Source organism: Melanotaenia boesemani, chromosome 23 (genome assembly GCF_017639745.1).
Source record: "Melanotaenia boesemani isolate fMelBoe1 chromosome 23, fMelBoe1.pri, whole genome shotgun sequence".
In the NCBI taxonomy this organism is placed as follows: Eukaryota; Metazoa; Chordata; class Actinopteri; order Atheriniformes; family Melanotaeniidae; genus Melanotaenia; species Melanotaenia boesemani.
Genome location: NC_055704.1, coordinates 24,785,834 through 24,802,771, shown reverse-complemented (window position 1 = coordinate 24,802,771; position 16,938 = coordinate 24,785,834). Strand labels below are relative to the sequence as shown.

Sequence of the window (16,938 nt, the reverse complement as noted above, 5' to 3'; positions counted from 1 at the left end):
GTGTTTGGGATTTCCCTGGAGACGCCACCTTACAGGAAAGATTGTTTTGCCTCTGGCAGGGACGCACTGCCATCACAGAACATGTCCTGCAGTTTCGCACTTTGGCTGCATCGAGTGGATGGAATGAGGCAGCCCTGCTCACACACTTTCGGATGAGTTTAGAGCCATCGCTCCGCCTCCAACTCACGGCCCAAGATGACAGCCTGGGATTGGAAAAGTTCATCCAGCTTGCCATTCAAGTGGCTCACAGAAGAGAGAGCTGCCTACATGATCTGCCACCTACTGCTGCAACCTCAGAGGAGGACGTAGAGCCCATGCAAGTGGATTCCATGCGTCTTACCCCGGCAGAGCGCCGTCGACACCTTATTAATGGACTTGGTCTCTACTGTGGCCAGGCTGGTCACCGTATTGAATCCTGTCCAGTTCGACCCCCACATCCTCGGGTGAGTCTGGCATCTGCCTTTTCCATCTATATTTTTCAGAAAAAGAAAGCGGGACACGAAGCAGACTGACTCTGGACAGAGTCCTTTGGCCAATCAAGACACAAAACACAGTGGCCTGATTCCTACAGTAACACTTGGACAAAGAATGGTTGAAATAGGATTTACATATACTTAAATATGCAGTGTTGCATACAAAAAAAAGAAAAGAAATTCACGAAACTGCAAGACCACAATAGATGAACCACGATATGGTGAGGGACCACTGTACATTCATTCACATCAGTCTCCAATACTACCAGAAAAAGTCGCTAGATTTGTCACTAGTTGCTTTTGTGAAAAAAAGCCGCTAGAGGGGTCTGAAAACTCGCTAAATATATAAGTTTGCAACACTGGCTCCACCACAGCTCTTTTCTAACATTTAAAGTGCTAGTTTTAGCTTTAGCTAAGCTAACAACGTACTCCCTGATACAGCTAACTAGCCTAGCTTCATTCAGTCAAATGTTTGCCAGAAAAACAAACGACCTAATTTGAAAATGCCTCTACATTTACTTTTTTGTCTTTTGTTCCCTGTAAACCAATAAAACCCATTATTATGTGTTAGTTTTTACTTTGAGAAATAGTGATAAATGACAGTATACAAAAATGGAGTCAAACTTGTCCAGTTTTTCTTACACCCTTTCAATTCTCCACAATACTGTCAGATCACAAGCTAATCGATGGCACATATTAACTGTCCAATAGCTTGACATTTCAGAGAATATGATTCAAAGTCAAGACAAAAGACAGAGACAAATTCAACAAATAGTTTTACACATATCATAAATCCTATGTAGTGCATTTCATTTTATTCATGTTTTTGCACAGTCCTCAACAGAAAAATCTCTACCTACCAATTATTCAATCACATCAAAGATTTAAATATAAGAAGACAATACAGTTTTTCTGTTTGGTTCTTCAACCTATTTTCAGTCCTCACTTTGTAGACGAACTGTTCTCCTACAAAACAGAGGGAGTTGACTTGATAAGAGAGAAGGTCTGACATGTTAAACATGAAGTCTGTTAAGTCCTTATTTGTGTCAGTTAGTCTGGTTAATTAGTTCTGATTTGATTTAACTGAGCTGCCACCATGTTTGTCAGGTCACCACACATCTTTTTTCTTCTTCTGAACTTGTGCGCTGGCAGCCTTCCTCACATTTCAGTGTGAACCTCTTGGGTAAGATGATGTATTAACAAAGCAAGTGAACTCTTGACAAAGTCGTTTTAGGGAACTCGTCCTGCAAAAAACAAGCAGTTGGAGTTTAATATGAACACTATTTTACAGAGGGAGCTTTCAAAGATGTCAAGAGGCATCTTAGTTTCCAACACAAGGGTGTATGGCTTCTTCCAGATCGTCTCCTCTTCTACTTCCATCTGATAATTCCCATCAGGTCTGCATCCCAGCCACCAGTAGGACCAGGAGATGGAAGCTGGATCCTGAAATGACACCCCTTCACGGCTGGAAGCTGCAGACAATAAGAAAAATAACAGAATGATTCAACATCTGTTGTTACCTTTAATGTGTTTGATAAAGCCTGGCAAATAGTTTTTTTTTATTTATTGTTAAAATATGGAAAAAATTTGATTAGAAATTTAAATCTTGAAACAGTCCCTGCAAAATGTGAAGGATTGTGTTCTGTTATAGGAACGAGCACCAAGAGAGGGCGCTATAGAATTGCATGCTTCAATGAGTTGACTGTGAAGAGAAGAAGAAGAAAGTTCAGTTTAATGTTCTCCTGCAAGTTCTTTCATTCGTTCCACAGATTGAGTTCTTAAGATTACATCCAGAACATAACTTGGATATCATAGTGAATAATTTATATGAATTATTAATTTTTAACATTTATAAGAATGTAGAGAACGTGTCTTAAGTGCATATAAGATTTCTGGGTATATGAATTATTTATGAATAAATGTGAACATAACTTTAAAAAAAAACAAAGAAAAAAATATATGGTTAAAAAAATGGTTCTCAAATAAAAATGCAGTGACGTCTGGAATTAAAAAGCAGAAAACAGGACTTGCCCTCATGGCCATCAGTAGTTCGCAGTGCCAGCATGCATCCATAATTTCTTGAACAGCTGATTTAAACTGAAAATGTCAATTGGTCAGACATCTTCAGCAGCTACATTTTCCTTGAGGGTTTATTTGAACAGCTGCTGGCTGCAGCAGAAAAGTCACATTAGCCTCATTTTGCCAGACTACAAGATGATACTGTCTGCTCTAATAACTTTAACTTAAAAAAAAAACAAAACTACACATTTACATCTTGACTTAATGTGCAGTTTTATGGATCCGTTGGTCATGGCAGAAATCAGGTGATCCAATGATGCAAGCAGCTGATCACACTACAGTTTTAGTTTTACTGAGAATCTTGTCATCTAAAACAAAGCACAACCTTTTGACTGATATAAAATAATAAATTGTCTTATTTTAACAAAGCAAAATTGAGATTTTGTTATTTTTAGATTCCTTGTGAATATTTGCTTGGAATAAATGATAAAATAATGGTCTCTTTTTCTGTTTCAGGATATTCAGGATATATAACTGACATCTTGAACTTGAGTTCTGGCTGTGGGCTGCTTCACAGCAAAAAGATTAGAGTATACACAAGATCAGACACGTAAGTCTGATTATATAATTACATTTTAGCATTTTAAGCTACACCAAAGGAAAAAAGCAGCACTTTGATGGGCTGTAATGAGCAGAGCGATAAAAGGACAATATCTTTAAAATGGCATCTTTACGATATCAAAGTTGGCTAAATTGTTCTTAGCCAGTATCAGGGACCAGAAACCAACCAATAATCTCCTTTACCTGGTACTACGAGGTGGATGTGGTTGTTTATGAATAAAATTAGGAATAATTTAATGAATGATTGTAGTTTTTTCAGGTTGCATAATCTTGCTTAACCATTTAGTTTGCTCAAAGAAAAAAAGAAAAGAGATTTTTTTCCCCTTTGGACAATAAAAAAAAAATCAACGTTTACTTGTGGCAGGTTTACTCAAATTCTTTAAAATTCATTATAACCACTAAAACATTTGCTTTTCCAAATGGTAGAGCAGACCCTTAAAAGGTTAAAAGGCCTGTTTTTATTTATTTATTTTTACTGAACATTTAAAATATGTGGGGAATGCATGTTATCAGTATATTAGCTTATCATTACAAACGTCTTCTCCACTCCAGCAGCAACTTACCCGTGTGTGTGACTGCTTTTGCATTTCCAGAAGTTAAATGGCATTATTTCCGGTCTCTGTGGGAGAAAGAGAGAGTAAATGTGTGGCCAGCAGGGAGCAGTATTACATAGATTTCAGCTCTGCACGTTCGTGTAACTGAACCCCTCCTTCATTTTATTTATTTCTTTCTTTTAGGTGTCACTTTTTCTTACTCCAGAGTGACAAGTTAAGAAAATAAATCTTCATCTGCTGTTTAAATTATATTCATTTAGGATTTTGGTTTCATATTTCATGTATATCTGCTTCTTCTCCTCTGTCATCATTTTTATTTTAGCTCATTATCCCCCTCTCATTCCACCTGTCTTGTCTTTCTTCTCCGGTCACCTGGTTGATAATGACTTTTTCTCTTTAGTCACTTAGAATCTGTGTCCTGGCTGAAAGGACGGCTGTGATTCATTTGGACAGACTGGCAGCAAGCTGTGTAAACAGCCGTTAGTAATTCATGTCTCTGTCCAGCATCCCCGGGCTTCAATTAACCCTCGCTATCCATGCTTTTTTCCTTTTGGACCCCATCTTTCATTCTCTTTTCTCCAGCGTCTTTTCATTACTGCCCTCCTTCATCTGCATTCTCCTCTTCATCCTCCCTCCACATTGTTTTAAGTCATTCTGTTTGGGCCCGAGTGTGCTTGTCTCATTGTCCTTTTGCTCAATTAAAAAGGACAAATCTTGTTGGTAACAGGACACAGGGTGGCTGGGCAGGTGGAATTTAACATCCAACCAAGGTATGCAAATTAAAAACTTTTCTGATTTTGGGGAATGCTGCATGAAGTAAGAGACTATTTAATTACAGAGTTGATGATGGGATGTGAGCGATTGCAGCAGTTCTTACTTGATGTCTTTGATGGCTGTGCAGCATCTTATGACATGTAGGTGAGGCTGCAGCTCAGGGGTTAGTAATCACCCTACAATCTGAAGGTTGCTGGTTTGATCCTCAGCTCCTCCAGCTCACATGTCAAAGTATGTTTGCAAAGATACTGAACCCCCCATTTCCCACCGATGCAGTAAACGGATGTGATAATTGAACTGAGCTTAAACAGAAAATGCAGTTCAACACAAACCAAAAACAGAGTATCATTGTGTCACAAGTTTAATGTCTTCAGGATGAATAAAAAACTTACTTTTACTTGACTTAGGCTTGAGCCTTACAATTCTGAGTACTAGATGTTCTCCAAGCCAAAGTAGTAATATATTCTTGGATTAATTAACTCTTGGACTTCTCACAAAAAAGTTTGGGATATTTAACTTTTGGCTGAAATTTACCTAAAATGTAAAAATGTCACCCAACATTATTATATCAGGAATGTGGGGCATTTATGTAGAATCAAGCAATATTAATTCCTTCTTCTAAAAGAGTTTATTGAAAAAGAATCTACCGTACTGTACCGCTTCATAAAAATGTCAGTGTCTCAATAACTTTTCATCTGTTTGGTGTTGTTTGGTCTGATGATGCCAAAATGTGAACAGGATGATGAAAAGGACAGTTTAGATATAAACTGTTAATGAACCAGAACATTTATTGGGCCATTCATTGTTCAGATGCTTCTTTTATTGTTATTTTTTGTGGCTCATCATTCTGTTATAGAACAGCATGCTGTGCAATAAATACCTGAAAAGCTGTACATGGGCATTCAAACGTTTAAAGAAAGTCAAATTAAGTTAAGCTGTAAAGGTTAAAGTGCATTTTAGTTACATCCTGACATCATAGAAAGAGCCGAATATCCCTAACCTTATGTGAGTAGTGACTAGTTTAATAGCACTTATCTTTCATTTTATTTTAGAAATAGCCTGGATTTCAGCTGCAAATGCATTAAGTCTCCTTATTAAAGAGAAGCCCCAAGGTTTTTCGCCTTACTGTCTCCCAGCAGCTCCTCAGACATCAGACTGTCCTGACGGTTGCCCAGGACGAAGGCCAGGAAGGAGAGAATGAGGGCGTCCATGATGCCCATGATGGCCAGGATGTAGGCCCAACGCACCGAGCAGGCCCCCAATGTGTACTTGTCTGTCTGTTCACCGCACATCCGTTTTACCTCGTCGCTGTCCCAGCCGTCAGGATAGATCATGCATCCCAGGATCAGACATGTACCTGGATCAGGAGGAGAGACAGGGGAGTGAGTCGTCCCAATAAGCTGTGTTAACCTGCAAACATATTTTATTCATAGAAAATTTGAAGTGTACACAGCAGTATGTTGGGTTTTATATATTTTTAACCTCGAAGTTTAGTTCACTCATAACAAATATAGAGGATGTCAAGTTTTAAGTCCTCATAACAAATTCAGGTTGTTTGTGCATGCACTCTACTCAGCCTGCAGACACACTCTGGTTAGCATCTAAACATTTGTGGTAGAACAAGATGTAAAAGGAAAATCAACTGATGAGCTAAAGTGGGCTCAACTACAGACCAGGTTACACTAGATAATTGTTTTGTCACCTACAGCCATACTTAACCGCCAAATAGCAAACAATGTAAAAAATGAAAGATAAGATAATGTAAACAAAACAAAAAGATAATCAAGGTCAGAGGAAAAGAAAACGTTTTGAACACAGAGGTGAGGAAGGAGGCAGAAAGATGTTATCACCATGTGTGGAATCAGCCTTCTGCTACACGCCTGACTATGATGGACGGCTTTGCTAGGAAATGCAGTCATTTAACAAGACTTCTGCTGTCAGTCAGGAGCTGTTTTCACAAACACACACACATTCACACTTACAGTGAATCCAGGCAGTGAGGCCGTACAGGATGTGGGTGTACATGGCTGTGACAAAGCTGCCAAACGCTGTTTCAGGTTGTCAGAGATTTTGTGTGTGCGTTCTTGTTAGTTTATGTCTTCACAACCAGTTTTACATAATGAGAGCCAGGATGTCTCTGAACAGGACCAACATCGTCGATATTAAAGCGGTAGTAGAGGACTCTGGGCGATTTTCGCACTTTGGCAGCCCCTGACAACGGCTAGTCCATCTTGCATCCTGTCTCTTCTCCAGCCAATAAAAGTCAGTCCAATGCTGACTTTGGTCTCATCTGCGCTGTCACTTTCCCTCTTTTTTCTCTTCTTCCGATAATACCCTCGTGACGTTCTTCACTAAATCAGCCATGGTGCACATTCAAAATGGCCAATGTGTTGATATTCGCATTTCTGTTGCTAAAAGTTCTTACCACAATTTTAAAGCTATTAATGTTTAAAAGTTAACCAAAGATTTAGCGCCTGTGGGAGGCAGCAAACGACTGGTTGTACATGGTGTCAGTCAGAGCTGTTGAATACTCTTTAGCAGCCTCTTTAAAGGTGCAGTGTGTAAGAATTACTGACATCTAGTGGTAAAGATGGGCATTGATGACTTCAGATACCACATTGTGAATGGACGGTGGCTGTCAGTGGCCAAATTTCTCCCAGACATTAACATGTTTTCATGTGTGAGTGGATCCAGTGGCATCAGGTGCAGTGATGACTGCACTGCAGGTAACTACTTCAATATCATGTACATGTGTACTGTCTTCTTCTATGGTCCTTTTAAGGCATTACTTATCCCAAACGGAGCTCTAGTTCCCATCAAACAAAGCTGGTACTGAAGTTTTAAAACTTAGAGGGGTCTCACTTCACACACAGAGTTGTTTGTCCATTTAGAGACACCGTAATAAAAATGAAATGGCAGCTGTCGTGTATGTGGATCCACGCCAAGTAGATTTTAATGGCTCATTCTAAGAGAATAAAAACATAACAGTTATTTTGGTAAAGTGATTAGAAACTAATAGAAATAAAATTTTTAAGGATATGTTACATTTTTCTGTCATTAACCTTTGATTTTGCCACACACTGCATCCCCCATCAGTTTGTTTAGTTTTAGTGGAAATTTACACATATGCAGACACTAAATTTATGACATTTTTGAGGAAATGTGGCCAAAACTACACCCCAGACAATGGGAATCTTATAAACCAAAGACAAAAACAAAGCACTGGATAAACTTTATTTCTTCACATCTTCTATAGAAAAATTGGAGGAATTAGACAAAGCTGGTGGAGAGGATCGATATTGTCTGAGTTTGTGGAATAATTTACCTTAAGGCCAAAGGCTGAAATAACAAAAGCAAAGCTTGTATGTGAAGTAGATACAGATGGATAAAAAGACTTTTCCATGGCAGTTTATTGATAGTGATACTGATATTTCCCAGTGTATTTTAATTTCAGAAAAACCAAAGACAGACACAGATACAGGAATCTGATTATCTTGTGTTAAGATTGGGATGAACTCCATTCATAATTTTAATTTAGTCATTTCAACTCTATCACACCAAAGAAATGGGTAGATTGACATATTAATAAAAGGTAGATTTGAATTCATAGGAGACCCAAGTTTTATAGGACACCCAAGAAATCTGCAGATATTTAACAATAAATAAATAAATAGTATTAATAATGGGGCAGTGCCGGTTGTTATAACATATCTTTGGTTGCAGTTTTAAGCTTTATTTTAGTTGATGAAGCTCCATTTGCTTGTGTGAGAAATTCTTTGTTTTTGGCATCATGATCAAATCATTATAATTTTTTCTCCTTTTTTCTTGGGTTTGTGAGTGAAATTAAAAAGTAATTACACAGAAAGCCGAGTCAAAAAACAGATGAAGAATCTGAACAATCCAGATAGTCTTTGCATGCTTGTCTTTACCATAAAATACGTTGATAAATTCACCATATTGCTCCCTGAAGTGGTTAAATGAGCTGTGTTTGTACAGCCCTTTTCTAGTCATATATGACCAACCAATGCACTTTAACACTATAGTGCCACATTCACCCAATCACACACACTCTCATGCAGCACTTCTAAGTATATGCTGTATAAAGGTTCTTCTACTCATTCATACATTGATGGGCACATTGGGAGACAATGTAGAGGGTTTTTGCTCAAGGACACGGCAGCATTTAGCCTAAGGAAGCCAGGAATCAGTCCACAGTTTGTTTGGGCAGCTGTAGCTCAGATAGACAACTGCTCAACCTTCTGAGCTACAGCTGCCTCAAACACAATATTAAGTCATAATTAGGCCAAGAATTGGCATCTTGTACAACCCCACATCAAGATATGTGGTACAAACAAAGGAATCAAAGAAAAAATGCTAATTTATTTTATTTCACAGCTGCTCATTCTGGCTTTGTAAACAGTTGGATCATTATTTTGTTAATTGTCAAAAGATGTGATTCATCACTGAATATCACTTTCATCCAGTCATCCACAGTCCATCTCTTTACCCCTCTGTGACCTTGTTTTCTTCTCTTCAGGTGTTAATGATGGTTTATTTATGTTTGTTGTAGATGTAAATCATATTCCTCATCGCCGCTCTGACCAGCAGCATGGACAGTGGGGGCCCGAAGCATGGCGTGTTCGTCTGCAGCCACTGCTCCTGGTGCCTCCAGAACCACCGATCCCAAGCTTTCACAGCACAACTCTTCTCCGTTCACAGCAGTAGTCCACACAGGCATAATCTCAGCCTCTACAACAGCTTCACATCCGACTCAAAGGATACTGCAACACTAACAGCTTTCCATACGCTGGAAATTTCACAACCTTACAGTGTTCTTGGTGAGGCGGCACTTGGTGTGGATGGATCCCTAAGATATCGTTTCCTCCCCTTAGTGTCAGGCCAGATTTTTATTTCCAGATGTTTATCTCTAGTTAGTTTTATATTGATGCTTCAGTTAAAGAGACAGAAACTAGAAGTCAGAGTTTATGTTTGTGGAATAGAGGGTGGATTGTATGTGTGCTGTGTGGGGCTGAGTGTAATGATGTGTGTGAGAGTATGCGCAGGTTGAACTTTGTTCTATATGTGTGTGTGAAGATTTTATTTATATTTAAATTTTGTTTTTATTATGTAAAGCACTTTGTGCTGCTTTTGTATGAAAAGTGCTTTATAAATAAAATTTGTTTTGATTTGATTGCCTTCAGCTGATTTCTTAGTTTGGTCACATCTCATCCATCCATTGTCTACATACCTGGGTAATTCAGTGTAATGTCAGGGTGGGGACACTTACTTCTTTAAGCTGTCTGAATGCTTTGACATCCTGACCTGTATGTTTCCCTTTTACAATCTTCCCATTTTGTTTGTATTTCCTCTAAAATTCATAAACAGCTGACTAGAAACACCCCGCATGTTTTGGCACTCTGGGTTGAATTAGCTTCTTGAATGAGTTTTATAAGTCTGCTCTCATGTTGGGGCCATGTTTCCTGTCCATCAGCCAGGTGCAACAGCTCATTTAGGTCTGCCAGCCTCCATATTTGCATATGTATACTTGTAGAGGTAATTGTTTTAGAAATACAAACCATAAATGAATCCCATTCCCTTTACGTAATCAGGTTACGACGCTAACGTGGGCTGCAAATGGATTAAGCTAACCCGATAATCACCTGACCCGCCCCTCCCTCCTCCCTCCTCAGGGGAGGCGGAGAGAAGTTAGAAAGTGAGGGAGGCAGTACTCTGCTGCACCTTGAGGGGGCGCGCGGGAGCTGGCAGGTGCTTGTTGCTACCGAGCTAAAGCGTTAGCTACAGTCAGCAGGTCATGTGCTGCAGCATCGGTTTGTTGATGCTCTACTTCGTCTGACTGCCCTGATGGAGGATTATATATCTTAACTAAAATAAAAAGACTGAAAACAAACAAACAGGTGGAAAAAAACATTTGAAGAAAGACTTTCTTCTGTGGCCATTTTCTCTTTAGAGATAATTTCGTGGCGCAGGATAGACGCATGGACTGCACATAAAAAAAGGTAAGACCTCAAATGGATGTTTTCTTTTTAAATAATATATGACACAATCAATCAATCAATCAATCTGAATATGTGAAAACAAAAAATTGACCTTAAGTGAATTATTCTGCTTTTTCTTGTTATCCTCTTGATGAGCAACCTGTATTAAAGTGGATTAAATCACTTGAATTTCAAGTTTTTTAAAAACTAAGAATTTAACTGAGGGTCAAAACTGAATTTGTGTTCACATCTCTGTACTTTATACTGCCAGTCCACATGAGCAAATTTGCTCTATTCATTGTCTCTTGCTGCTATAAAAGAGATTCTGTCTAGGTCAGATATGTTCCTGTGTGTGTGTTTATGTGTGTGAGTGAGCAAATAATGCTGATAAGATATGAAACATGTCCAGTGGTCAGTATGCTGCCAGTTGAATAGTCAGAAGGAGTCAGTGCCTCACCAGCCATGAACCTCACTGCTCTGCTCTACATGAACCCAGGGAAGGGAGTGAGACAGAAAGAGGACAATGTAGAGTTAGGCTTCCTCTTGGTCCTCACCTCTCTCCAACTACTGCTTTTGTTTTTGTCCTGAGCCATAACTAGGCAACTCTCACAGCTGTACCGGTAACAGCGCCTACCACAGTAAACATTACTGATGTAAAAAGACTCCACTGTGCATCATGGGCCTTCATTTCCCAGGAAGCTTTGAGAGGATCGACTTTTTTTGCTCTCTGAAGTTTGGAGATCAATTTTCTCAGAGTAGAGAATTATGTGTGTTGTGTTGTTGTAAATACATTCAGATAATCTTTATCAGACACAGCGTGCACCCTGCTCCTTATGCTTTTTTTTATATTGAATTCTGAATTCTCCTTGTAAATGGTGAATTTTAAATGAGTTTGGTTGAGTACACAAACTTCTCTCCTGTGTAAACAACAGTTCCTGTTCCAGCTGTTATATTAATAGAATGAGCTGAAGTTAACGCTGTCTCAGCGGCACGTTTTATCTCTCACTGGCTCCGAGTGGAAGAGGAGAACAGAAGATCACAGAGGCTTCGGCTTCGTCTTTCTGTCTCTTCTGAATGTCTTGAGATGTGTTGCGATGCTTAAAGCTTCAGCCTCCCACAGCTGTAGGTTTGATGCTGCAAAAGCCAATAAGTCTAACTCAAGCTACACACACAAGCACAAGAGAAATGCTGTTTATATCTTACTTCTCACTGATTTCACCATTATGTTCTTTAGTTGCTATTTTCTTAACAGTTCCTCCAACAATCCTTTTTTCTTGTTTTTAAAAATGTAGTGAATTTAGTGTTTTTGTACCAGGTTTTCGGCCACACCACAGCACTGAGACTGCCCTAGTGAAGGTCTTTAATGACGTCTGCTTGAACGCAGCAACATTTCAGACCTAGATCTAGACCAGCTGAATAACTGGGTAGGACTTTCTGGCATTGCAATTAATTGGTTTAAGTCCTATCTAAAAGACTACTTTGTGTACATCGATAACTATAAATCTGAGTGAGCCAAAATAGCCTGTGAGGTTCCTCAAGGCTTCATCTTGGGGCCACTGCTGTCCAACATCAACAATCTACATAACCATCTCACAGGAGTCTACAGTCAGATCCAAACTCTGATCAACTGCATTGATCAACTTAAAAATTGGATGTGCCAGAACTTCCTTCAGTTAAATGTAGACTAAACTGGAACAATAGTTTTTGGAGGAAAAGAAGAAGGATTAAAAGTCAGTTCTCAGCTTCAAACTGTGATGTTAAAAACTAACAACCCAACCAGAAATCAGGCAGTAGTCCTGGACTCAGACCTGGATTTTAGCATCACACTAAGATAGATGTGAAGTCGGCCTGTTATCACTTAAAAAACATCAAGGATTAAAGGACTGATAACTCGACAGGATGTATGCGTTTATCTTTAGTGGACTGGAATAACATTGTCCTCACAGGTCTCCCTAAAAAATCCATCAGCCAGCTGCAGTTAGTCCAGAACACTGCTGCTCCAGTCCTCACTAAGACCAGGAACGTAGATCCTAGAACTCCAGTCCTCACTAAGACCAGGAAAGTAGATCCTAGAACTCCGGTCCTCACTAAGACCAGGAACGTAGATCCTAGAACTCCAGTCCTCACTAAGACCAGGAACGTAGATCCTAGAACTCCAGTCCTCACTAAGACCAGGAAAGTAGATCCTAGAACTCCGGTCCTCACTAAGACCAGGAACGTAGATCCTAGAACTCCAGTCCTCACTAAGACCAGGAACGTAGATCCTAGAACTCCAGTCCTCACTAAGACCAGGAAAGTAGATCCTAGAACTCCAGTCCTCACTAAGACCAGGAACGTAGATCCTAGAACTCCAGTCCTCACTAAGACCAGGAAAGTAGATCCTAGAACTCCGGTCCTCACTAAGACCAGGAAAGTAGATCCCAGAACTCCAGTCCTCACTAAGACCAGGAAAGTAGATCCTAGAACTCCGGTCCTCACTAAGACCAGGAAAGTAGATCCTAGAACTCCAGTCCTCACTAAGACCAGGAAAGTATATCCTAGAACTCCAGTCCTCACTAAGACCAGGAAAGTAGATCCTAGAACTCCAGTCCTCAGATCTTTACACTGGCTTCCTGTCTGGCAAAGAACTGACTTCAAAATCCTGCTGTTAGTTTACAAAGATGGTTTAGTCCAGAATCCATTCAGAATCTTCTGGTTGGTTATGAAGCAACCAGAAAATTCTGGTCATCAGGGTCAGGTCTACTTTCTGTTCCCAGAGTCAGAACTAAACGTAGGGAGGCAGCGTTCAGGTTTTATGCTCCTCACATGTGGAACAAACTCCCAGAAACCTGCAGGTCTGCTGACTCAGCAGTTTTACATCAGGGTTAAAAACTTTTCTATTTGCTATATAAAGAAAAAACAAAACTGTTAACTACTTCTTGCATTTTTTTAGATTTTATTCTAGGTCGACAATCTGTTGCAGGGCTAACAGAGAGAAAAACAACCACTCACACTCACCCCTAGGGAGAGTTTTTCTAGTGACCAATTAACCTAACATGCATGTCTTTGGAGTAATTTTGCATTATTCTTAAACTTGCATAGAAATCTTTTGTAGATACAAACCAATCTACAAATTCATGCAGCTATAGTTTAACATTGAGTCATCTCAGGCATCTGCAGCCTCTCTGCCACAGAGGAAAAGCTGCCTGCACACAGCTCAGGTCATAAATAAGGATTTTATATGTTTTTCTTTAATTTAACCTTTTATTCCTGCAGGTAGTCCAACTGAGTCTAAAATCTCTTTTGCAAGGGAGACCTGGCCAAATAGCAACCAATCAAATTCAGTTATATATAAAAAAGTTAACTATATAAAACATATATTAAATACAAACAGCTGTTCATGCAGCATCTTTTCAATCAAAGCAATGACATTTCTCCTTCATTCCAATATTAATGATACTCTTAAAATCATCAGTAGACATGAGGGATTTAACGTTTTTTTCCATCTCTTATCTAAAACAATCTGTTTTGTGTCCCTCTGTTTGGACACAAGTAATTTTTAAACCATTTAGCAGCTTTATGGCCAAAGCTAGTATTCCTGAGTTTTCTAAAAGTAAGTTACGATTCACTGAACCATATGCTTTTGAAATATCTACAAATAAGGCAGCACAGTGGTGTTTTCTGTCCAGGGCACCAGTAAGATCATTCGTTACACCAGCAGCAGCAGTAATCCTGGATAAGGAAATCTTCTCTCAGATGACTCACTTTAAATCTTCAAGAGTGTTATTTTTAAATTGCACACAACTCAAAGCTGATGGTAACATTTCTACCGGGAGAAACCAGCTGAGTGATCTGAATCTGTAGCTCCTCAGATCAGTTGGGCTGCCTGAAAAAGTGGAGGACTCGTGATTGAGAAACGGGCTTCTGGGCTGAAGGTTTTACTCCACATGGTTGTGCTGTAACTCGGCAGGAGACGGGTCGTAATGACTTGAATTTCACACTGGACTCTTGAGAACAGCTCTTCACTACAAAGGAAGGAGGTCAATTACTGGGTAGCACTACATCTAATTCTTTCATCTCTCTGGTTGCTACGGAGACTTTGTCAGGATTATTATGGAAATTTCCAAACTGATTAAGGGAATATTTTGGATTCCTAGACACCAACATACTGATTTAGTTGTTCCTACATATTTTTACCCAGTACTTTATGCTCTTGTGTGCTGTCTCTGCACACATCAGTTGCATTATTGAGTAAAATAAATGGGTTAATTCATTACTTGGCAATTTACATAATTTTATTGGTGTATTTAAGCCAAATATTTTTTATGGATGTTTAATTTCCACTGGATTCTACTGGATTTTCTTCTTGCGAGTGAATAAACTTCTCTAAATGCTTTAGGAAACCCGTCCAGGTTGTGTATTTGCTTATCTTAGTTTTCTTGCAGGTGTGTGTTGTAAGCTGCAGGGAGATTTCATGCCTCCCAAGGGTGCTTGCTCATCATGATTCTCCAGACTCTAAACATCTCCAGCTGTGTTGATGTAGCTGCCTATATGTGGCAAAACACACAGGTTGATGTTTAGTGGCAGATCATGTTTTCAGTGGAGGCCAGAGCTGGTGAAAATCTTATATGCTTTAATGGGTACAAATGTCCTCAAATTTCTCAAACACACACACACACGCTCAACACACACATCTTTCTTTTTAGTTTTCCCAGCTGACAGCTGCTGGCAGTAAGACTAGGACAACCAGAACACATGATAACCCAGACCTCTGTGTTAAACAGCTCATCTTGATGCATTTCCTCAGGCTCAGCTGTAGCTGTGTGCTTCATGTTACTGTCAGCATCATGGATGTTGAAGTAGGCATGTGTGGGGCTCATACGGTATGCAGTGTGCATCCGCTTCAAGGTGGAGTGGTAAATGAAATTAATGGGAGTTAATTGGGGCAGAAACGAGCAGATGCAGGAAGGTATAATGATAAAACACCCCCCCTGTCTCTCTTTACCCCCTCTGCCCTGATCTGTCCTGCACTACAGAGCCGTGTTTGTGGAAGAGAGCTGTGAGAAAAAGAGGAAAGAGGGCATGATATGCAGCATAAATCCTGCTGCATACCCCCTTCTCATTAAAACTACTTGTAACTGGCAGGGCAGATTACTAGTCTGTCTTACAACATTACATGTTTTAGATACATTAGACCAAGTTAGACCTGCAATAGTTAAAATAGCTCACATGTGCACTATACATTAGAACAAGTGCACAAGAGAATGATTTAGTAAAACTACCGATATAATGAAAGTTGGATGAGTTAATGACTGCACACTCAGCCTATAAAATCTGAATGGTTATGGATCTTTTATGGACTCTGGGATGAGCAACAAGCTTTGCTCAGCTGTTCATGCAGGTCACTCCTGACGGGCTGTCATTAGAGTTGTGTCATTATTTGCTAATTAGTCATAATTTTGTAGTTTTTTTTTTTTTACTACTGGTCTCTGGAAAATATATGTACTGCTATTAAAAACAACCAAATGAATCAGTTACAGAATACAGCTGAATTTGGCCTTGGAAGAAGTTAAACTCCACTGTTACTGCTACGGTCCTTACAGGGAGCTATCCACTTCCTCTGGTGCTGAAATCTCATGTTGCTGCTTGTTTTCAGCTACTTTGTTCTGCACTACATAGCCTCAACAATTCTCAGTGATTTAGTTACTGACTGGGGTCATTGAGCATCTCTGTATGCACTCCAGCACACAGGCTGAGACAGAAGCATTTGCATACTCCCTTTCTCTCCTCCTCCTCCATCTCCTACAACTGTGCAGCTGTTGTCACTGTCAGATGATAAGAGGGGAGGAAAAAATGGTAAAATGAAGAGGAACAAGTGAACAGAAGAATAAAGGACACAGCATAGGAAATGATGAAAAACAGGACAGGGAAAGGCTTGATGGATGCAGCTCAGGGTTTGAGTAACAACAGCTGTGTGGTGCTTTCTGAAGTGACAGGTTAAGATGGATGACAGAGAAAGAAAAACAAGGAAAGAGGATGAGATTTTCAGGATCGTACGGTATCGGGACAGGATAAGTCGTATTAATGTGCATTGGCTGGGTCTAATTCTTAGCTGTTGATTGATATGACAAGGCGGAGCGAGGGGAAAGGTAAAGACTGGAGGGATATTGTATGAACAAGGGCTACAAGACTGAAATCCCAATGCTCTTCATTTGAGACATGAAGTGAATGAAAGAAGCTGTTTAAAAATGCAGCAGCACTCCTTCAGCAGAGAAGCCACACTTCAAACAGATTTCAGTGAAGTAGTTTAGCAGCTATGGGATGACCGCAGCCGTTTCACTGTCCTCATTTAATTAATCAAAAAGCAAAGTAAAATTTTACTCCATGGTAGTTTAGAAATAGTCCCCACTGAGGGGTCTGCCATAAAACTGACAGAGGATCAGATTTACAGTCTAATCATCTCTGAACAGAAAATGGCACCGGCGTTTATTTCCATCCAGAAATCTTAGTCATCAGTGACGT

At 39.6% G+C, this 16,938-nt stretch overlaps 1 protein-coding gene across 1 annotated transcript in view; it reads right to left on the bottom strand.

Annotated features, from left to right (window-relative positions):
* Positions 1–1,245: 1,245 nt before the first annotated feature.
* The window catches only part of lhfpl3 (LHFPL tetraspan subfamily member 3), a 48,402-nt gene continuing 32,709 nt past the window's right edge, over positions 1,246–16,938 (bottom strand). Inside the window, exons 2-4 of the mRNA XM_041977368.1 lie at positions 5,568–5,798; positions 3,677–3,732; positions 1,246–1,945 (exon numbers count right to left, since the gene is read on the bottom strand). Coding sequence (XP_041833302.1) covers positions 3,710–3,732; positions 5,568–5,798 — 254 coding nt within the window. The 3' untranslated portion in view covers positions 1,246–1,945; positions 3,677–3,709. The remainder of the gene's footprint in view (positions 1,946–3,676; positions 3,733–5,567; positions 5,799–16,938) is intronic.